Source organism: Rhinopithecus roxellana, chromosome 13 (genome assembly GCF_007565055.1).
Source record: "Rhinopithecus roxellana isolate Shanxi Qingling chromosome 13, ASM756505v1, whole genome shotgun sequence".
Lineage (NCBI taxonomy): Eukaryota > Metazoa > Chordata > Mammalia > Primates > Cercopithecidae > Rhinopithecus > Rhinopithecus roxellana.
In genome coordinates, this window is record NC_044561.1 from 77628834 (window position 1) to 77651653 (window position 22820).

Here is a 22820-nt window from a genome sequence, read left to right on the forward strand (position 1 = left end):
CTCCGCCTCCCGAGTAGCTGGGACTGCAGGCGCCCGCCACCTCGCCTGGCTAGTTTTTTGTATTTTTTTAGTAGAGACGGGGTTTCACCGTGTTAGCCAGGATGGTCTCGATCTCCTGACCTCGTGATCCGCCCGCCTTGGCCTCCCAAAGTACTGGGATTACAGGCTTGAGCCACCACGCCCGGCCGAGACTGGGCAATTTATAAAGGAAAGAGATTTAATGGGCTCACAGTTCCACATGGCTGGGGAGGCCTCACTATCATGGTGGAAAGCAAAGAAGCAAAATCATGTCTTACATGGTGGCACACAGGAGAGCTTGTGCAATGGAACTCTCATTTATAAAACCACCAGATCTCGTGAGACTTACTACCATGAGAACAGTATGGGGGAAACTGCCCCTATGATTCGGCTATCTGTACCTGGCCCTGCTTTTGACACATGGTATTATTGCAATTCAAGATGAGATTTGGGTGGGGACACAGCCAAATCATAACACAACTATTTTTTTATCTTCCAGTTTTTTTGGTTATACTTTGTATTTTCTCTTGCCTTATTCTTTTAACTTGCACTTCCAGAATAGTGTTAATTATGGTGATGCTAGTGAATATCCTATCTCTGTCTAGTATTTTACTGCTGTGTTTTGCTTGGGTTTGATCACTGGTTTGAAATAGGTATAAACTTGATCATCTTAAGGGAATGTCCTCTATTACTATTTCACTAGGGGTTTTATTATTGGGACTACATATTGAATTTTACTAACCTTTTAAGCCCCTCTCTCTCTCTTTTTTTTTTTTTTTTTTGAGACGGAGTCTCGCTCTGTGGCCCAGGCTGGAGTGCAGTGGCCGGATCTCAGCTCACTACAAGCTCCGCCTCCCGGGTTTACGCCATTCTCCTGCCTCAGCCTCCCGAGTAGCTGGGACTACAGGCGCCCGCCACCTCGCCCGGCAAGTTTTTTGTATTTTTTAGTAGAGACGGGGTTTCACCGTGTTAGCCAGGATGGTCTCGATCTCCTGACCTCGTGATCCGCCCGCCTTGGCCTCCCAAAGTGCTGGGATTACAGGCTTGAGCCACCGCGCCCGGCGCCCCTCTCTTTTATCCACGTTATTGATGCAGCTGATACGTGTGCTCCTGAAATAAAACCTATTTGTTGATGTTATGTTAGCCTTTCATTATGTTCCCTAGATTTCATTTATTATTGGTATAAAATATATATAACATAAAATTTACCATTTTAATCATTTTGAAGTGTATAATTTAGTGGCATTAAATACTTTCACATTGTTTTGCAAACATCACCACCATTCATTTCCAGAACTTTTCACCATCCCAAATAGAAACTCTGAAACCATTAAGTAATACCCCCCATTATCCCTTCCCACAACTCCTGGTAAGCACTGTTAGACTTTCAGTATGAATTTGCCTATTCTAGGTACATCACATAAATGTGTCATATTTATTCTTTTTTTTTTTTTTTTTGAGACGGAGTCTTGCTCTGTCGCCTGGGCTGGAGTGCAGTGGCCGGATCTCAGCTCACTGCAAGCTCTGCCCGCGAGTTTACGCCATTCTCCTGCCTCAGCCTCCGGAGTAGCTGGGACTACAGGCGCCCGCCACCTTGCCCGGCTAGTTTTTTTGTATTTTTAGTAGAGACGGGGTTTCACCGTGTTAGCCAGGATGGTCTCGATCTCCTGACCTCGTGATCCGCCCGTCTCGGCCTCCCAAAGTGCTGGGATTACAGGCTTGAGCCACTGCGCCCGGCCTATTCTTTATCATATAATATTTATCATATAATATTTATCCTTTTTTTTTTTTTTTCTTTTTTTTTTTTTGGAGATGGAATCTCGCTCTGTGTCCCAGGCTGGAGTGCAGTGGCCAGATCTCAGCTCACTGCAAGCTCCGCCTCCCGGGTTTACGCCATTCTCCTGCCTCAGCCTCCCGAGTGGCTGGGACTACAGGCGCCCGCCACCTCGCCCGGCTAGTTTTTTTTTTTTTTTTTTGTATTTTTCAGAAGAGACGGGGTGTTAGCCAGGATGGTCTCGAACTCCTGACCTCGTGATCCACCCGTTTCGGCTTCCCAAAGTGCTGGGATTACAGGCTTGAGTCACCGCGCCCGGCCAATATTTATCCTTTGTGTCTGGCTTATTTCACTTAGTATAATGTTTTAAAAGTTCATCCATGTTGTAGCATGCATCCAAATTTCATGTTTATGGCTAAATAATACTCCATTGTATGTATATCCATTCATCTGTTCATTTGTTGATTTATTCATCTGTTGATGGACACTGGGTTACTTCCACCTTTTGACTATTATGAATAATGTTGCTATGAACATTGATCTACAAGTATCTGTTTCAGTCCCAGATATCAATTCTTTGGAGTATATATCGAGGAGCTGAATTGCTAGATTATATGGTAATTCTAGGCTTAACTTTTTGAGGAACGGCCAAACTGTTTTCCATAGCAGCTGGACTATTTTATATTCCTACCTGATTTGTTTTTATACTACCAGCATGTTTGTATCTCTTCATATTTGAAACCCTTGGTAGTTTGCTTTGTGGTGCTATGTTGATTCCATGTTCACATTACACTAAAGCCAATTTTAATTTTTTTTTTTTGAGACGGAGTCTTTCTTAGTCGCTCAGGCTGGAGTGCGGTGGCGCGATCTCGGCTCACTGCAAGCTCCGCCTCCCGGGTTCACGCCATTCTCCTGCCTCGGCCTCCTGCGTAGCTGGGACTACAGGCGCCCGCCACTACGCCCGGCTAATTTTTTTGTATTTTTAGTAGAGACGGGGTTTCATCATGTTAGCCAGGATGGTCTCGAGATCTCCTGACCTCGTGATCCGCCCCTCTCGGCCTCCCAAAATGCTGGGATTACAGGCGTGAGCCACCGCACCCGGCCGCCAGCTTTGATTTTTAATGTGCTCTCTTATTTTCCCCGTTTTGCCAGATTGTATGATATGATATCTATTTCTTACAATTTAGGGGGAAATGCTTGTCAATCCTTCTGGGATTAGTGGCTTTCAGGGATGTAATTCTTTGATAACTTTGTCTAACACCTCCTTCAGAGAAAGGTTTAATTAGTTTTTTTTTCGCACAATTTGAGTGAGTTTTCACTACTTACTTATTTATTGAGGTGGAGCCTTGCTTTGTTGCCCAGACTGAAGTGTCATGGCTAGTCACAGGTTCAGTCACAGCTCACTGCAGCCTCAACCTCCTGGGCTCAAGTAATCCTCCCATCTCAGCCTCCCAAGTAGCTGGGACCACAGACTCAAGTCAGCACACCCAGTGCATTTTTTTTTTTTAACCAAATGGTTTGTGTCATTGAATTATCACAATTGTTTTGGCTTAGCAAAGTACATAGTATTCTTTATTAAAAATAAAAATCTCATCTACAGCCATCTGACCTTTTTGATCCCTGATTTTGTATATTCATATTCTCTTTCTAGCCCAAAACTTATTAGTCTATTTCTTGCTTTTTCTTTTATTTGTTGCTCTTGTATTTGTTGCTTTTATCTGTGAACTTTTTTTTTTTTTTTTTTGAGACAAGAGTCCCACTCTGTTGCCCAGGCTGGAGTGCAGTGGCGCCATCTCGGCTCACTGCAACCTCTGCCTCTTGGATTCAAGCGATTCTCCTGCCTCAGCTTCCCGAGTAGGTGGGACTACAGGCGTGTGCCACCATGCCCAGCTAATTTTTGTATTTTTAGTACAGACAGGGTTTCACCATGTTGGCCAGGATGGTCTGGATCTCCTGACCTTGTCATCCACCCATCTGGGCCTCCCAGAGGGCTGGGATTACAGGCGTGAGCCCCAGCACCCAGCCTTTTTTCCTTTTTTTTTTTTTGAACCCACAGCCAACATTATATGTGAACTGTTTTTAAAAACATGAAAACATTTTTATTTTTCTGATATGCTTTTCTTTTTTTTTTTTTTTTTTTGAGACAGAGTCTCACTCTGTCGCCCAGGCTGGAGTGCAGTGACCGGATCTCAGCTCACTGCAAGCTCCGCCTCCCGGGTTGACGCCATCCTCCTGCCTCAGCCTCCCGAGTAGCTGGGACTACAGGCACCCACCACCTCGCCCGGCTAGTTTTTTGTATTTTTTAGTAGAGACGGGGTTTCACCGTGTTAGCCAGGATGGTCTCGATCTCCTGACCTTGTGATCCGCCCGTCTCGGCCTCCCAAAGTGCTGGGATTACAGGCTTGAGCCACCGCGCCTGGCCCTATGCTTTTCAAATATAATACAGACTTACAGAATTTGTTTGCCTTTCCAAGAGATTTTCAGACTTGCTGAAGATATTTATCTTTCCTTCTGGGCTCAAGCGATCCTCTAGGACCACAGGCACGCACACCATGCCTAGCTAATTTTTAATTTTTTTTTTATGGAGACAGAGTCTCCCTGTGTTGCCCAGGCCAATTTCAAACTCAAGGGGCTCAAGGGGTCCTGCTGCCTTGGCCACTCAAAGTGCTGGGATTACAGGTGTGAACCACCACACCTGGCCAAGATTTATCCTTGACCATAACACTGCCTGAAATGGAATCTAGAAAAAATAAATTTTATTATGGGAACTTATACTCTTAGGTATTAAAATAATATAGTAGTTCATAATTAAATGAAGAAAAAACTCACAGGATGAGAGAGAAAGAGGCATCCCCAATCACACATCCTGGTACAGTTTTAAAGACAGATAATGGTTACAGTCCGGGAGAGAGAAGGGTGCTGGGGAGTACCCTGCTGAAAACACCATGTTGGCAGTATTTCCAGATGACCAACTCTTGTCCCTTATGAGACTCTTGCAGAACTTAATTATTTACAAGAACGTATATCTGTCTGGTAAAAATAATGATATGAAACTTCTAATATGTAAGCTGTGAAGGTTTCAAAATTAGGTAGTTTTCTCTTTCTGGTTCTGTGGATTTCTTAGTGTAATATTTACTTTTATTTCCATCTCAAGTTTCTGAACACTAACTGCCATTCTCATCTCTTGTCCTGTACCACCCTCATCTCTCATCCTGTGCTTCAGGTTTTCTGTGGAGTCCAAAGACACTTGACAGCTGTGAGTAACATTTTATTGTTGACTTTAAAAAATTAATAGACTTGGCCAGGCGCAGTGGCTCACATCTGTAATATCAGCACTTTGGGAGACCGAGGCGGGTGGATCACGAGGTCAGGAGATTGCGACCATCCTGGCTACCATGGTGAAACCCCACCTCTACTAAAAATACAAAAAATTAGCCGAGCGTGGTGGCGGACGCCTGTAATCCCAGCTACTCGGGAGGCTGAGGTAGGAGAATGGCGTGAACCCGGGAGGGGGAGCCTGCAGATCGCACCACTGCACTCCAGCCTGGGCAACAGAGCGGGACTCCGTGTCAAATAATAATAATAATAAACTTTATTTTTAAGAGCAGTTTTAGGTCTGCAGCAGAATCGAGTGGAAAGTACAAAATTTCCCGTGCACTCCCTCCCCGCCCCTACCACACATGGTATGCCACACTATCCACATCCTGCACTGCAATGGTATGTTTGCTAGAATCAGTGAACCTGCACTGACATATCATCACCCTACATCCATAGTTTGCATTAAGTAGGGTTCACGCTTGATGTGCATTTTATGAGATTTCGACAAATGTGTAATATTTACTGTTATTATATCATACACAATAGTTTCACTGCCCTAAAAATCTGGGCCATCCCTGGATGACCACTAATCTTTTTGCCATCTCCATAGTTTTACCTTTTACAGAATGTCACATACTTGGAGTCATATAGTATATAGCCTTTTGAGATGAGCTTCTTTCACTTATTAATAAGCTTCACTAAGTAATATTAAGTTTCTGCCATGTTCTTTTCATGGCTTGATTGCTGATTTCTGTTTAGCATTGAATAATATTCCATTGTCTGGATGTACCAGTTTATTTATTCACTCACCTATCATAGGACATCTTATCTTGGTTATCTTATCTTTATTAATACCTGCCAAACTTTTGGCAGTTTTATAGTTTTTCTTCTTTAGATCTTGTACATATTTTGTTGGATTTGTATCTAAGTAGTTCATTTTGGGGGTTGCTAATATAAATGGCAAACTTTTGGCAGTTATTAATAAAGCTGCTGTAAATGTCTGTATACAGGTTTTTGTGTGGACGTATATTTTTCATTTATTTGAGTAAGTACCAAGGAGCCTGATTGCTGGATCATATAGTAAGAATATGTTTAGTTTTGTGAGGAGTTGCCAAACTGTCTTCCCAAGTGACTGTGTACCATGTTTGCATTCCCACTGGGAATGAATGAGAATTCTGTTGCTCCACATTCTCCTAGCATTTAGTGTTATCAGTGTTTTGCATTTTGGGCATTCTAATAGTGTGTAGTGGTATCTTGTTGTTTTAATTTGCCTTTCTCTGATTACATATGATGTGAACACCTTTTCGTATGCTTACTTGCCATCTGTGCATCTTCTTTGGAGAGGTGTCTGTTCAGGTCCTTTGCTCCTTGTAAAATCTAGTTATTTGTTTTCTTATTATCAAATTTTAAGAGTTCTTTGTGTATTTTGTATGACAGTCTTTCATCAGATACACTTTTGTCAATATGTTTTTCCCAGTCTGTGGCTTATCTTCTCATTCTTTTGACATTGTCTTTCACAGAGCAGAAGTTTTCAAGTTTAATGAAGCCTAGCTTGTTAATATTTCTTTCATGGATCATACCTTGGTAGTTTTGTATCTAAAAAGTCTTCATCGGCCGGGCTCGGTGGTTTACGCTTGTAATCCCAGCACTTTGGGAGGCTGAGGTGGGCGGATCACAAGGTCAGGAGATGGAGACCATCCTGGCTAACATGGTGAAACCCTGTCTCTACTAAAAATACAAAAAATCAACTGGGGGTGGTGGCGCTCGCCTGTAGTCTCAGCTGCTCAGGAGACTGAGGCAGGAGAATTGCTTGAACCTAGGAGGCAGAGGTTGCAGTGAGCCGAGATGGTGCCACTGCACTCCAGCCTAGGTGACAGAGCGAGACTCCGTCTCCAGAAAAAAAAAAAAAAAAAAGTCTTCCTCATACCCAAGTTCACCTAAATTTTTTTCTCTGTTATCTCCTAGGAGTTTTATGGTTTTCTGGTTTTTACATTTAGGTCTATGACACATTTTGAGTTTTATTTTTGTGAAGGGTATCAGGTCTATATCTTCATTCATTTTTTCCCATATGAATGTACAGTTGTTACAGCAGCATTTGTGGAAAAGATCATCTTTGCTCCATTGTATTGCCCTTCCTCCTTTGTCACAGATCGGTTGATTATAGTTATGTGGGTCTATTTCTAGGCTCGTTGGTCTATTCGTATTTTTGACAGTACACCACTGTCTTGATTACTGTGGCTTTATTGTAAGTATTCAAGCCAGGTTGTGTCAATCCTCCAAGTTTGTTCTTCTCCTTTAATGCTGTCTATCCTGAGTCTTTTGCCTCTCTATATAAACTTTAGGATCAGTTTGTCAATATCCAGGAAATAACTTGCTGGGATTTGATTGTGATTATATTGAATCTATAAAGTTGGGAAGAACTGACATATTGACAATATTGGGCCTTCATATCCATGAAGATGGAAATCTCTTTATTTAGTTCTTCCTTTATATGTTTCATCCGAGTTTTATAGTTTTTCTTATTTAGATCTTGTACATATTTTGTTGGATTTGTGTCTAAGTAGTTCATTTTGGGGGTTGCTAATGTAAATGGCAGTATGTTTTGGATTTCACATTGCTGGTGTATATGCAAACTATTGGCTTATGTATATTAACTTTGTATCCTGGAACCTGGCTATAATCACTAATTAGTTCCAAGTTTTAGATCTTCTACATAGACAGTCATGTGATCTGCAAAGAATTTTATTTTTTTCCTTCCCCGGTCTCTATACCTATTATCTCCTTTTCTTGTTTTATTGTGTAATCTTGCTTTGTTCTTAATCTTAGCAGGAAAGCTTCAAGCTTTTCATCATTAAGTAAGATGTTAACTGTTTTTTGTAGATATTATCAAGTTGAGGAAGTTGCCCTTTATTCCTAGTGTGCTGAGGCTTTTTAATCATGAATGGGTGTAGATTTTGTCAGATGCTTTTTTGCGTCTATTTATATGATCATGTGATTTTTCTTTTTTAGCCTGTTGATGTAATGTATTACATTAATTGATTTTCATATATTGAACTAGCCTTGCATACCTGAGACAAATCCCACTTGGCCATAGTGTGTAATTCTTTTTATACATTATTGAATTTGCTTTGCTAATATTTTTTAGAGGATTTTGCATATACGTTCATGAGAGTATTGGTCTTTAGCTTTCTTTATTTTTTAATTATTTTATTTTATTTTTTGAGACAGTCTTGCTTTGTCACCCAGGCTGAAGTGCAGTGGTGTGATCTCAGCTCACTGCAACCTCCACCTCCCAGGTTCAAGCGATTCTCCTGCTTCAGCTTTCCAAGTAGCTGGGATTACAGACGCCTGCCACCACGCCCAGCTAATTGTTGTATTTTTAGAAGAAACAGGATTTCCCCGTGTTGGCCAGGGGGTCTTGAACTCCACCCATCTTGGCCTCCCAAAGTGCTGGAATTACAGGTGTGAGCCACTGTGCCTGATCTCATTCTTTTTTTCCGAGATGCTGCCCAGGCTGGCCTTGAATTCCTGGGCTGACGCCATCCTCCTGCCTCTGCCTCCCAAGTAGCTGTGATCACAGGCACATACCACTAGGCCCAGCTTAGTCTTCTTTTTTGTAATGTCTTTGTCTCATTTAGGGTAATGCTGAGCTTATAGGATAAGTTAAAAAGAGATTGCTTCTGTCTTCTGGAAGAGATTGCAGAGAATTGGTGTAATTTCTTCCTTAAATGTTTGGTAGAATTCCCCAGTGAACCCATCTGGGCCCAGTGATTTCTGTTTTTTGCAAGGTTGTTAATTACTGATTCAATTTATTTAATAGAAACAGGCATGTTCAGATTGTCTATTTCTTATGTGAGTTTTGGCAGGTTTTATCTAAGAAAACAGTTACATACCTTAATTTAAAAATACTTTAGGCCAGGTGTGGTGGCTCATGCCTGTAATCCCAGCACTTTGGGAGGCCAAGGTGGGTGGATTGCCCTAGCTCAGGACTTCGAGACTAGCCTGGGCAACGTAGGGAGACACTGTTTCTACAAAAAATTTAAAAATTAGCTGGGCATAGTGGCACATGCCTATAACAGCCCCAGCTACTCAGGGGACTCAGGTGGGAGGATCACTTGAGTCTGGGAGGTTGTGGCTCACACCCATAATCCCAACCCTTTGGGAGGCCAAGATGGTAGGATCACTTGAGCCCAGGAGTTCAAGACCAGCCTGGGCAACATAGGGAGACCTCGTCTCTACAAAATAAAAAATAAACCTGGCTGGGTATGGTGGCACATGCTTGTGATCCAAGCTACTTGGGAGGCCAAGGTGGGAGGATGGCTTGGACCTGGGAGGTAGAGGCTGCAGTAAGCTATAATTGTGCCACTGCACTCCAACTTGGGTGACAGAATGCGACCTCATCTCAAAGCAAACAACAACAACAAAAAAACTTTACCAGTAAAAAATACTGACCCAAAGATACAAAGTGAGCACATGCTGTTGGAATGTTGGAAAAATGGCACTGACAGACTTGCTTAGTGCAGAGTTGCCACAAACCTTGAATTTGTTAAAAAAAAAAATGTGGTATCTGCAAAGTGCAGTAAAGTGAAGTGCAATAAAATGTGTTGTGTCTGTACTGGTTTTGCTAATGAGTAGAGATACCTTTTGGGTGAAATCATATGTCAGTGAAAATCTGCCAGTGACCTGGCCATCTTTCACATGGTTTCTGTTGCTTAGCACGTTATTTTGAGATTCATCTGCATGGTTGCATGTATCAATAGTTTATTTCATTTTATTGCTGCATTATATTCTATTCTAAGGGCATACCATGGTTTGTTTATCCATTCACTCATTGATGGCCATTTGGGTTGTTTCTGTTTTTGGCTACTGTGAGTAAAACTGAACTTTCTTTTTTTTTTTTTTTTTTTTTTTTGAGACAGAGTTTCACTGTTGTTGCCCAGGCTGAAGCTGTGAACATTTTTGAACAAGTCTTTGTGTGGACATAGGCTTTCCTTTCTCTTGAGGCACAAAATTGCAAACCACTCGACGCCTTACAGTAGGGCAGAGATCTGTGCAGGTGCTGAAGGATGAGTAAGTAGATTGTGGGAGGGATACAGAACTAACCACAGATGATCCAAGCATAGGCACCAGGCATTGAAGTGGTGGCACACTTGATTGCAGGCTTTTTTCTTTTTATGGGCTTTTCATTTTCTCTCAGGATAACGTCCTGAGTCTTTCTGGTCCTCTTCCAACGTCTCACATTTTCCCAGTTTCTCCCTGCCAGGGCCATTAGCTATGTCAGACCCTGCTCTTTTCTCTAACAAGAATAAAGAGTTGGTGATGGAAGCTAAGATGTGTTGCAGGTTTGGTGCAAGGACTCACATGTGCAGTCTACATGTGTTACTGTGTGTAATCCTTCCAGGAACCTACGCAAAGGAGGTACCATTATCATCCTTACCAAGCATTAAGGAAAACAAGGCTCAGAGAGGTTAAATCGCTTGTTCAAAATTACACAGATAGTAAGTGATGGGTTAGATGTTGAACCAGACTTCAGAGCTGGCACTTTGAACCTCAATATTGTGATTAATATACCCTCTTTGAAAAGCTAGATCATGTATGGTGTTTACGATGCCATTTTAAACTGTTCTCCCCATCATCTAGTTAACTCTTGTATTCCTAAATTACTGTGTCAGTCCAATGGCCTTGTCCCTGGTAGCCCAACTAGCTCAGATCACCCTGGACAGTATCCCCAGCAGCAGGTACCTCTCACCCAGCCTGCCACGGCCCTTGTGCTTGATTAACGCCCACTGGGCTGTGAGCACAGCACAAGTGTGGGCGCCATCCTTTGCTGCCCTGACTGTCCACCACTTCAGAGTGCCAGGCTCTTGATGATGATCTCTGAATGAACCAGGAAAATGAGTGAATGAGTTACATTATCGGATGTGCATATTTGTCATCAGCTTTACTGAGGTGTTTGAAAGCTTTATTATTTACATCAGTTTTATTGAGATTGTTTACATATGACAAAGTTCATGGATTCTAAGTGTACAATTGAGTGAGTCTTGACAAATGTATGCCATCATGTAGCCACAGCCACATCAAGGTAAAGTATGTTCCATCACTCCAAGACCCTCTCCTGGCCCTTACAGTCAATCTGCTCCACCCCCAGCCCCTAGCAACCTCTCTCTGTTCTGTTTTTCTGTCCTTAGAGTTTTACCTTTTCTAGAATTTTAGACATGGAATTACATAGTATACAGTCTTTTTTGGATGTCTTATTTAACATAACAATCCTTTTGAGATTCATCTGTATTGTTGCTTGTATCAGCAGTTCAATATGTGGATTTAAGACTGTTTGGAAACAGTCCAGAGATAGCTTGTCCCACTAGATTTAGAGTCATATGGTAAGTTAGAGCAGTGGCCCTACAGGTGTGCCCTTGGCACCCTTTCGTTCCTAGATCCTTGCAGAGGGTCAGTAAGGTCAGACCGATTTCCATAATAGTGTCAAGGTGTGATTTGCCTTTTTTCACCCTCCTCTCATGGGTGTGCAGTGAGGTTTTCCAGATGATACATGATATGTGGATTCACAGCACATTGCATGCAGAAGCAGATAGGAGAGTCTATCTTTCTGTTAAGCTCTCTGACTTAGAGAAAGGTGTAAAAATATTAATGTCACTCTTCTCACTAAAATTTTTTGTTTTTCTCCTCACTAAAATTTTTTGTATTGGAAAATTATTTTTCATAACAAATATCGTTTATAACAACTTGTAATGGATTGTTATTATTAGATGAATTAATAGACATTTTAAAATGTCTTATCTTTAACTTCTCATATGACAGATCATCGTAAATATAAACTGTTTTTGACTGTCTGTCAAATGAGAAGTTAAGAAGCTCTTTGAGCAGAAGCTCTGTAGGGTCCTCAATTTTGTACTGTAGAGAAGTCCTGAGACCAAGGAGTTTGAGAATCACCGGGTTAGAGATAGTTTTGAAAGGAGGTTTGGGAACATGATAAGAACTCTGGAGCTGGAGAGGAATTAGAAGAGGTTCATGAGACCCTGATCTGGCGACCTGGCTTGACGGGCCTGGAAAAGGGTCCTCTGTTGAGTGGGTACAGAGGGGCTCGCCCACACGTAAATGCAAGAACACACCGTGCCAGTTCTTAGCCTCCTGCTCTCCGAGGACCTGGTCAGGCAGGTTCTGTTGATGTCCTTGGTCTGCGTGCTTCCTACCAGGAGCTAATGAGTAACCTACGCCTGCCTGCAGTTGGCTCACAGAAGACTGATCGGGAGGCCTGAGGAGGCCGCTCTTCCCTGATATGAGGTTACAGCTGGGGTCTGATGTCAGGTGGGGGGCATTGTGGGGTCTGCTTTCTCTGCTGGATTCTTCCGCAAGGGCGAATGTAAGGAATCATTAGCTATTTCTTTGTCTTTCAAGAAAAAAAGTTCCTCTTACCCCCAGTAGAGTTGTAAGCTCAAATTAAAGACTATCTAAAATAATTACTTGAGCAAAGGCAGGTGGGAGGCTACTTTTATTATTGGCAGTATCCTTGTGGAAAAAAAAAATACGTATGGCTCTTTAGGGATTTTCATAACACTATTGACAAACTACAGCAAAATGGCACCTACTGCCTTTTGACCGATTCATTGCTTTTCTCTTGCAGGCGAAAGAGCCTATGGTTGCGCCTGAGGAAAATACTCTTCTGTGTTTTGGGGTTGTACATTGCCATTCCATTTCTCATCAAACTATGTCCTGGAATACAGGCCAAACTGATTTTCTTGAATTTCGGTAAGTGGTATGTGTCCATTTTTCCTTTAATTTTAGTACGGGTTCATTTTCATCATGATGTCTGATTTTAGGGGGAGTCTTTTTACTTTAATGGTGATTTAGTTTACATGCAGTGAAGGGTATATATCTTAAGTGTACAGTTTAAATACCTATATCTTTAGAGACAGATAGGTAGAGCTACCACCCGGATTGAGAAATAGAACACTTTTATTACTCAGAAAGGTCCCTGTGCCCCTTCCCAGCTGGAGGACTTTCTGTGCTAGTGTTGCTCTCCGGTGCTGGATTCGTGTCCACAGAAGACTACACTGCACTGGGGGCCCAGTGTGTCTGTCTTCAGCTAAGGTGAGTAAAAATGTTGACAACCTGAGAAGTCAGCTGAAGCCATCATGTTGGAGATGCCTTGTCAGTTGTGCGTTCTAGGAGCCTAACTGCCTTTGGAAAAGATGACCACTGAAAACTATAGTTTCTTTTTTAAAACAAATTAGTTTTTTATACCCTTAAAAAATCCAGATATATAGTACTTTGGTTTCTGTGGAATTTTGTGCTGGCCTTGTAGGTATTATAGTCTCCTTGAGTGAACTTGGATCTTGTGTGTTTTTTCACGTTGTGTATTTACTTTTGGAGATGTGGAAGGAGAAAGGTGCAGATGTATCAAGCCCATGAGGTTGAAGGCAGAGGCCCTGGGCACATGGCCCTGGGAACAATCCTACAAACGAGGCTCCAAGGAAAGGGCTGCATCTGTGGGTATGAGGTTTGAGAACAATGGGGCTCGCACACAGCAGGTGTTCTGTGAAGGACAGCCTGAGAAGCAGGTGCTGACAGCATTAGAACAGGATGAGGCAGGGGCTCTGGGATCACTTTGTAGCTAGATTGATTTGCACATAGTGAGTCTGGCCTTGTGTGTTTGGGAGTTTAAGGCTTGCAAAGCTGGGCCTGATATTGCTGAGGCAGCAGGTGAGCTGGTGGGGTGGGAGGAGGAGGAAAGGAGGAGGCCACAGAGGAACACAGGAGGTACTGAGAGGCTCCAGACTCCCTCTGCAGGCATCTGGGCTTATGAGTTTGGGTGTTCAGTCTATAATAGACTTAATCACAGAAACTTAGGAAATGACTGGCTAAAAAAGGAATTTCTGTTTCTTTTATTTTGTTTTTGTTTTTTTAATGCTGGTGAGAAGAACAGAAATTGTAAGGCTATTTAATACTTTGTAAATCTAATGTTTTTATTTGGGTGTCTTAACTGTAAAACACATGTCGTGTACTAAGAGGCATTTGATTTTTCTAACGGAAAAGTAGAACTTCTAGGAATTTTTCATCTCTAAGTTTTGCCACTTGTAAGAAGCACAAACTCAAAAAGAAACTAACGTATACCAAAATGATGAGAGTTTTGTTTTTCTGACTTTAATGTTCCTTAAATGTACATAGTACAGCCCAGAAAGGATTTGGGGCTTAGGTATAAACACGAAGCTACAAGGGCTGCAGATTCACCATCAACAGACCTCAGACTTGACCCTCACAGCTTTTCCACCTTTGCTGGCCTCCTTGGGCAGGTGCCTTTGCTGCTGGGCACGTGAGCTGGTTCTTAAGGGAGGGTGTGTGGGGTGCATTGCCCTGTGTGGCCTAATACATTGTGGGCTCCCAGCAAATGTTTGAATTGAATAGATTTTCTTTAACTTGATTGTTTGGGCTACTGTAGACACACAGCCTACAGATTTTGCTCAGTGGGTTTTCTAAGGAAGTGGCAGACTGCTGTGAGGGAGGAGAACTTTGGGTTCTCCTGTCCAGCCCCGTGGCATGGGAGAGTAGGGCTGGGCTTGGGCAGGGGAGGCTGAGCCTCCCAGGGTGTTGCCCATCCTTAATGATTTCCTTCCACCTGTTTGCCACAGTGGAGTAGGAGAGCCTACAGTGGCATTTTGTTTTGTTGTTTTGTTTTGTTCTGAGACAGGGCGTGGCTCTGTTGTCCCAGCTGGACTGCAGGGGTGTGATCATGGCTCACTGCAGCCTCGATCTTCCAGGTTCAGGTGATCCTCTCACGTTAGCCTCCTGAGTTGCTGGGACTCCAGGTACCCACCACCACAACATCTGGCTAATTTTTTATATTTAGTAGAGATGGGGTTTTGCCATGTTGCCCAGGCTGGCGTCAAACTCCTGGGCTCAAAAGATCCTCTCGCCTTGGCCTCCCAAAGTGCTGGGATTACAGACGTGAGCCACTGCACCCAGCCCAGCGTTGTTTTTGAAAGAGATTTTTAGTTGCCAGTATGATAAAAATCTATGTTTCCAGCCTCTTTTGAAAAGTTGACCAAAGGTCTCGCACCAAGAAACTGTCCCTGGGAGCAGCGATTGGACATGCTTTCTGCCTCACCCCCCTGGGCATCTGCCTGACCCCCACACCCTACTCCTCCCTCCTCTCCACGATGAGCGACCCTCATCTCCAGGCCCTACTGTCCTCCCCAGGAAGCCACAGTGTATTTTGTCAGCGCGTGAGGCCCTTCCAAGTGTGGGTCTCTGTCTCCCGCTTTGGGAGGAAGGGCAGTCTTCACAGGAGCAGCATGGAGCTTGTTGGTTTTCCAGTTGTAATGTGCATCCAAGGTTTACAGGTCTGTGCCTGTCTGTGGCGCCGAGGAGGTGGGGTCTGTGGCGTGGTCCTGCAGTGATTTGGAATTTTGTTGGGGAGGTGCCTCTGCTCTTGTCTCCAGACAAGCATGACCTGGGCATCCATTCAACATTACAGGAGGAATAGCAATCTCTTGGGCCCCAGAATGTGGTTAAAATATTCTTCATAGCAAATCTATCTGAAACCAAATGTGTAAATTAGATAAATAAGCTTTTAAAGAAACTACAATTTAAGGCATTATTCTACTTTAAATAAATTTTCTTCTTTTTTTTTCTTTTTTTGAGATGGAGTCTCGCTCTGTCCCCCAGACTGGAGTGCAGTGGCCAGGATCTCGGCTCACTGCAAGCTCCGCCTCCCGGGTTTACGCCATTCTCCTGCCTCAGCCTCCCGAGTAGCTGGGACTACAGGCGCCCGCCACCTCGCCTGGCTAGTTTTTTTGTATTTTTTAGTAGAGACGGGGTTTCACCGCGTTAGCCAGGATGGTCTCGATCTCCTGACCTCGTGATCCGCCCGTCTCGGCCTCCCAAAGTGCTGGGATTACAGGCTTGAGCCACCGCGCCCGGCCTTAAATAAATTTTCATGAGCAAAACATCATGATTATTCTAGAAACAAAGAATTAGCTAAAAAAAGAACTCTCAATAGTATAAATAAGAAAATGAACATTACTCTGAGAAAATCCTTGTTAACACTGTAGTTTATTTCCTACTGACCTTTTTTATATGTGTCCGTTTACATACACATAAATATATGTGCTTTTCAATACTTGTATTCACAGTCTGATTCCATCCAAAAGATGTTTGGATGAGACCCAGCATTTATGAAGCCTAGAATATCTTCCCAGCCCTTATTTGCCTTCAGATCAAGAAGGAATCTCTTGGTGAAAGTCATGTCTTGGTTCAGAGGCTAGGGAGGGATTTTTTGGAAATAGGTCAGATCTATCATCATGCATTTGTTTTTAAAGCAAAGGGCCAGATTCCTCTTTGTCCTTCCCCTGAGCAGTCCCTGTTAACTCCGGTTACCTTTCTTTTCTTGTCCCTCTTTTCTCACACGGAAGGCCCTGTAAGCCTGCATCAGGTAATTGGAATTTGATAAAACCCGAATAACCAACCCAGGCTTTCCCTTGTTGACACCACACCTCTTATGGCTGCCGGTATCAAGGCTGCTGTGTTACTCACAGTGATTGGAATGAGACAGCCCCGTGTTCAGACCCTCAGCACTCGTAAAGACCATCACAGCTCAGTAGTTTTAGCCTTTCCCCCACCAAATATTTTGCAGGTGAGCTAAAAGAAGTATGACAGAGCAGGTCGTTCTCCACCCTCACATTCTCACTCCTTCACCCTCCACGGCACCCGTGCGTGCAGAATCCGTTCTCCATCCTGCCTGTTGATGTTTGTGGTTGCTGGTCCGTGATGACGTAACTGGAGGGTGGACAGTGAAAACTGGGGGAAGCAAGAGCAGCTACAGGCCTCAGTCCCAGCAGCCCCGTGGGCCTTGCTTGCCCATGGTGCTGGGGCCCCTATGAGGAGCTCCCAGTTCAGAAGAGCCTGTGAGAGGGAGCCATGGGAGAGCTGAACCTCAGTGGTGGCACATTGCCCGGGCCTCTCCTGTGGGGCTGCCACAGGGCTGAGCATTCTGTCCCCACCCCAGGCCTGTGGATGAAGCAGGGGCCTGGGCAGGGTGGACTCCAGCCAGCATGCCAGAGTCACGGGGGCCCCAAAGAGTCGGTGTCCATGGGTGATGTGACCACGCAGGAGGCCAGAGGATCCTGGCATTTGCCTGGCACTGGTCTGCAGGAGTAAGCCAGTAGTGCTTCTGGCCCTGGGTGGATCCTGTGACCCTGCGCACACCAACCCATCTCACTTTGAAGCATTTCTGCTCATTTAGAGTAATACTGGCCAGGTGGTTCCTACAGCCATCCGCTCTGGGGCTGTGTGATCCCTTGGACCAGCCAAGCTCCATGCCTCCCATTCCACATGACGCTGGTTGGAGGTGCTGCTGCGGAAGAGAAGGTGCCAGGCAGTATCTGGGGGACTTCAGAGCAGTCACTGTGCCTCCTTTTCATGGTTGTTTCTTTTTTCTTTTTTCTTTTTTTTTTTTTGAGACAGAGTTTCGCTCTTGTTGCCCAGGCTAGAGTGCAGTGGCACAATATCAGCTCACCGCAACCTCCACCTCCCGGGTTCAAGCGATATTCCTGCCTCAGCCTTCCCAAGTAGCTGGAATTACAGGCATGCGCCACCATGCCCGGCTAATTTTGTATTTTTAGTAGAGATGGGGTTTCTCCATGTTGGTCAGGCTGGTCTCGAACTGCTGACCTCAGGTGATCCGCCCACCTCGGCCTCCCAAAGTGCTGGGATTATGGGCGTGAGCTACCGCGCCCAGCCTCATGGTTGTTTCTAAACCGAGTAAAAGAGAACTGGAAGACCAGCTTCCTGGAATGAGGCCATCCTGGAGTAGAATTTGGCTTCCTAGTTCTTAGATTTCTTGGGCTTGGAAGCTTTCTGGATTAGCTGCTAATCCTTGTAAAATACTTTTCACTGGCCAGGGAATGCTCTCAGAACTCTTGGACAGTTTGTGTCCCAAGAGCTTGGCATCCTTCTCCAGGCACAGAACTGAGTGAGGCCTGAAGTGGAGCCGGTGGAAGCCCAGTGTCCTCGGCCCTCAATGGTGCCCACTCCCCATCTGGCAGAATCAGGGCTGGTTCCAGCATCAGAGGCAGGATTTGGCTGAGTGGGTCTAGATGTGGGATGGGCAGTGGGCCCCAGGCGTGGATATTCAGAGTTGTACTGGGGAGGCCACCCCCTCTCCCGGCTGTCAGATGAGAGACTTGTGCCCTGGGCTGCAGCTCTCAGGCTCCCGAAGTGTGTGGTGAATTCCCAGAATGAGGCGGCAGGAGTGGGCCCTAGAGTCTGAAGTGGATTCATTTTCCCACTCCAGAGCCTGAAGTGGACTCACTTTCCAGGCACTCTCTCTGGTCGGGAGCCTTCTCTGAGTCCCCTCGCCAGGATAAAATCTAAACACTTGTATGGCCGTGGTTTTTTGTTTGTTTTTTTTTTTCAGGAGATTGGAGTTTTATTATTACTCAAATCACTCTCCCGTAGCATTCAGGGATCATAGTTTTTAAGGACAACTTGGTGGGTGTGGGGAAGCCAGTGAGCTGGAAGTGCTGATGGTCAGCTCAGAGATGAAATCATAGGGAGTCAAAGCTGTCTTCTTGCACTGAGTCAGTTCCTGTGTTGTGGGGGCCACAGGATAAGATGAGCTAGTTTATCATCTGGATGGTGCCACCTGATCCATCAAGTTCAGGGTCTGCAAAATATCTCAAGCACTGGTCTTAGGTTTTACAATAGTGATTTTATCCCCAGGAGCAATTTGGGGAGGGTCAGAGTCTTGTAGCCTCCAGCTGCATGACTCCTAAACCACAACAATTTCCAATCTTATAGCCAAAATGTTAGTCCTAAAAAGGCAGTCTAGTCCCCAGGCAAGAAGGAGGTTTGTTTCCAGAAAGGGTATCATCTTTGCTTTAAACTATAAACTAAGTTCCTCCCAAAGTTAGTTTAGCCTATGGCCAGGAGTGAACAAGGACAGTGTGGAGGTTAGAACCAAGATGGAGTCAGTCAGGTCAGATCTCTTTCAGTGTCTCAGTTATAGTTTTGGAATGGTAGTTCCAATCCCTCCCTACCTTTTTTTTTTTTTTTTTTTTTTTTTTTTTTGAGATGGAGCCTTGTTCTGTCACCCAGACTGGAGTGCAGTGGCGTGATCTCAGCTCACTGCAATCTTTGCCTCCCGGGTTCAAGCAGTCTCTTGCCTCAGGCTCCCAAGTAGCTGGGACTATAGGTGCACACTACCATGCCCGGCTAATTTTTGTAGTTTTAGTAGAGACAGGGTTTCTCTATGTTGGCCAAGCTGGTCTCGAACTCCTGACCTCGTGATCCGCCTGCCTCGGCCTCCCAAAGTGCTGGGATTATAGGCATGCCCCGCCGCGTCTGGTACCCCTTTGGGTTTCATAACACCTTTATTTTCAGGTGTTAGCTAATGAAGATGGAGAAAGGGCAAAGTCAGCTCTAACTTCTTCCTGCTGGCCAGGAGTGTAGTGGGGGTAGGTGTTTACCCCAAGGTGAAAGGAATGGAACCACTTTGCAGCTCTGAGCATACTCACACAGGCATGGCTGGGGATCCAAGGCTTGCATGGCAAAGGCATTACTATTGTCATCTATAGTTTTAGCACTGCATTTAAGGGAACAGTGAACTATAAGGTTAATGAGGAATAGGGTAAGGAGTGCAATTCCCAGTTTTAAAAGTAAAGATTTGAATGCATTAGTTTGGTGACTTGTAGCCCACAAGGAATTTAAGATTTAGTCCTTCCAAACTGCAGGAAATATGCAAGAACATCTAACAACAGGTATACTATATATATATTTTTTCGAAGCATAGGTTTTCTCTCTCCAGTCCCCATTTTTATTAAACAACAAATCATTATAGGACTGATTTTTTGCAAAATAAACTTTAGTCTTATTATACTTGGCCTGATTATTTGCATAAATTGCAACACAAGTAATAATTTTTTACATAGGCTTTTTAAATTGGCTTTGGTAGAGCTCTGTTCCATAAGGAATCTCAGATAAGACTTTTTAAAAACTGAGTCCAGTCATGGGTTTGTATCCTCAAATACCTATGAGTTTGGTAAATTCCTCTCTTCTTGAGGTCCTGAAATAACTTGGGGCTCCTGGGCCTATTAGAAAGTGACATTCTTTACCACAGCTCAGGAACCCTGTATAGACAAGGTATGAGGCCAGTTTTACCCACGGGGCTTTTATTATCTCTATAAGTCCTTTGAATCCTTAAAGGAAAGCAGGCCATTCCAGTCAAAGCCTTGGTAAAATAACCAGTTTCTTCAATTGTTTCCTGTTGCAGAAGAGCCTGCCTTTCTTTCCCTCCCTCTCTCCCTCCTTCCTTCCTCTCTCTTCTCTTTCTCTCTTATCTTTCTTCCCTTCCTCCCTTCCTCCCTTCCTCCCTTCTTTCCTTCCCTCCCCTCCCCTTCCTTTCCGTTCCCTTCTTTCTTTTCTTTTCTTTTCTTTTCTTCTCTTTTCTTTTGTTTTCTTTTTTTTTTTTTTTTTTTTTTTTAACAGAGTCTCACTCTTTCACCTAGGCTGGAGTGAAGTGGCATGATCTCAGCTCACTGCAACCTCCACCTCCGGGGTTCAAGCCATTCTCCTGCTTCAGGCTCCCAAGTAGCTGGGATTACAGGTGCCTGGCTAATTTTTATATTTTTAGTAGAGATGGGGTTTTGCCATGTTGGCCAGGCTGGTCTCGAACCCCTGACCTCAGGTGATCCATCCGCCTCGGCCTCACAAAGTGCTAGGATTATAGGCATGAGTCACCACGCCCGGCTGACTGCATTTATTTTTTGGGACCACTCTAACAAACCTGCAAACTGGGTGGCTTAAAACAAATGTATCCTTTCATGGTCGTGGAGGCTGAGAGTCCGAGGTTGAGGTGTGGGCAGGCCCAGCTCCTCCTGAGATGCTGAGGTGGACTCTTCTTGCCTGTCTGTCTGGCAGCATTCCCAGCTTGGAGAAGCTTCCCTCAAATCTCTGCTTCCATCTTCTCCATCTTCTTGGTTGTCTTTTCATGGTCTTCCCTCTGTCTCTATGTCTAAATGTCCCCATTTTATAAGGACACCAGTCATTTGGGTTAGTATCCACCCAGTGACCTCATTTGAGCTTGATTACCTCCATAAAGACCCTGTTTCCAAGTAAGGTCACACTCTTAGGTACTGGGGGTGAGGCCTTGAACATAGTCTTTCTTGGGGAGCACAACTCAGCCCATAACAGGGCAGGTGGGCCTTCCAGGCCTCTCAGGGGCCAGGCTTATTACCTCCCTGACTTCCTGTCCAGCCAGCCAGGAGGCAGGGCTGTGCAGCCGGGCTGCCGGGTTCAAAGCCAATTCTTTTTTTTTTTTTTTTTTTGGAAACAGGGTCTGTATGTCACTCAGGCTGGAGTGCAGTGGTACAATCTTGGCTTACTGCAGCCTTGACCTGCTGAGCTCAAGTGGTTCTCCCTCCTCAGCCTCCCAAGTGGCTGGGATCACAGGTGCATGTCACCTTGCCTGGGTAATTCATATATTCTTTGTAGAGATGGGGTTTTGCCATGTTGCCCAGGCTGGTATCAAAAAATCCAGCTCTATCATGTGAGCCGGCAATCTAATAGGAGCCGTCAGATGGTGATGATGGTGACTTGCCTCAGAGACTGTGTGGCCTGGCTCAGCCGGAGCTAATGGGGATGTGGATGCGGATCACCTCCTTTGCCATTTTTTAGTTTGAGAGAAACTTCTTATTAAAGTTTTGAAGATGTATCTGCTTCCTGGGGAAGAGATGGATTAAGAAGGTGTGGTATGAACAGCAGCCCTGGTCGGGGGAACTGTCTCCCCACGTGGTCTGGGACAGACGCTCAGGGAGTTTCTGGGAAGGAGTGTGTATGTCCCCATGTCCTCGTGAGTCCAGTCTGGTGACATTTGAGGAAGTGAGGCTAGATGTGCAGTGTGCCACGCGGACGTGGGGGTCATGCAACCCCTGTCTTCACCAGAGACAGCTGTCAGCAGCAGAGCTTCCCCAGGGGCAGGACCTGTCATAGGGAAGCCAGGCCCACACTGGTCTCTGTCACTGCCTCTTTTGGAAGTTGCCATTTTATAAAGCAGGAAAATCCCACCTCAGGGTTCATGGGTTTATTTTAAATTTTTTATTTTTCAGTCGTGTTCACCAAAAGCAATAAGACTACAATGGTATATAAGGAAAAAATTGCCCCCATTCTCCCCCCCCACACACACTTTGAAGCTATATGAGCAGCCTGGCTTCTGTCTTTCTGTGTTTCCTCCCAGCCACATGTGGGGGTCGTGTTTCATTGGCATGTTTTTACAATAGCAAAGTGGGGCTACCACACCTGCACCCACAGTCACCTTGCTCCTCTCATCTGCCCGCAGGTCCTGGAGGTTCCTCCAGGTCTAAGGGCCTCATGGTCTTCCACAGTGTGGAGTGCTGGTTAATTCACTTGCTGTCCTGCTGGCAGATGACCTGGTCAATGCAGGACTTCTGCTGGGCCATTGCACTGACTTCACTCTGCTCTGCATGGGTCCTGTGGATTCATCCCTCTTGCTGCCCCCACACCTCACCTTCTGCTATCTTTTCTGTGTTAGGCAACAGTCCTAGAAACTTTGGAATCCCCTTTACCTTGTTTGCCACCCTACGTTCAGTTGCTCATCAGATCCTTTAGCGCCATCCCCTTTTCTGCTGTGTATGTCCCACTCCACCAGGCACCTGAGTTATTCGCAGGCTCAGCCTCCCTA

General features: G+C 44.7%; 1 protein-coding gene across 3 annotated transcripts in view; it reads left to right on the forward strand.

The window, feature by feature from the left end:
* Positions 1 to 22820, forward strand: part of ABHD12 (abhydrolase domain containing 12) — a 93666-nt gene that overhangs the window by 42081 nt on the left and 28765 nt on the right. For all 3 annotated transcript variants that reach the window (XM_030913881.1, XM_030913882.1, XM_030913883.1), the window contains exon 2: positions 12750 to 12874. In XM_030913881.1, the coding sequence (XP_030769741.1) occupies positions 12750 to 12874 (125 nt within the window). The remainder of the gene's footprint in view (positions 1 to 12749; positions 12875 to 22820) is intronic.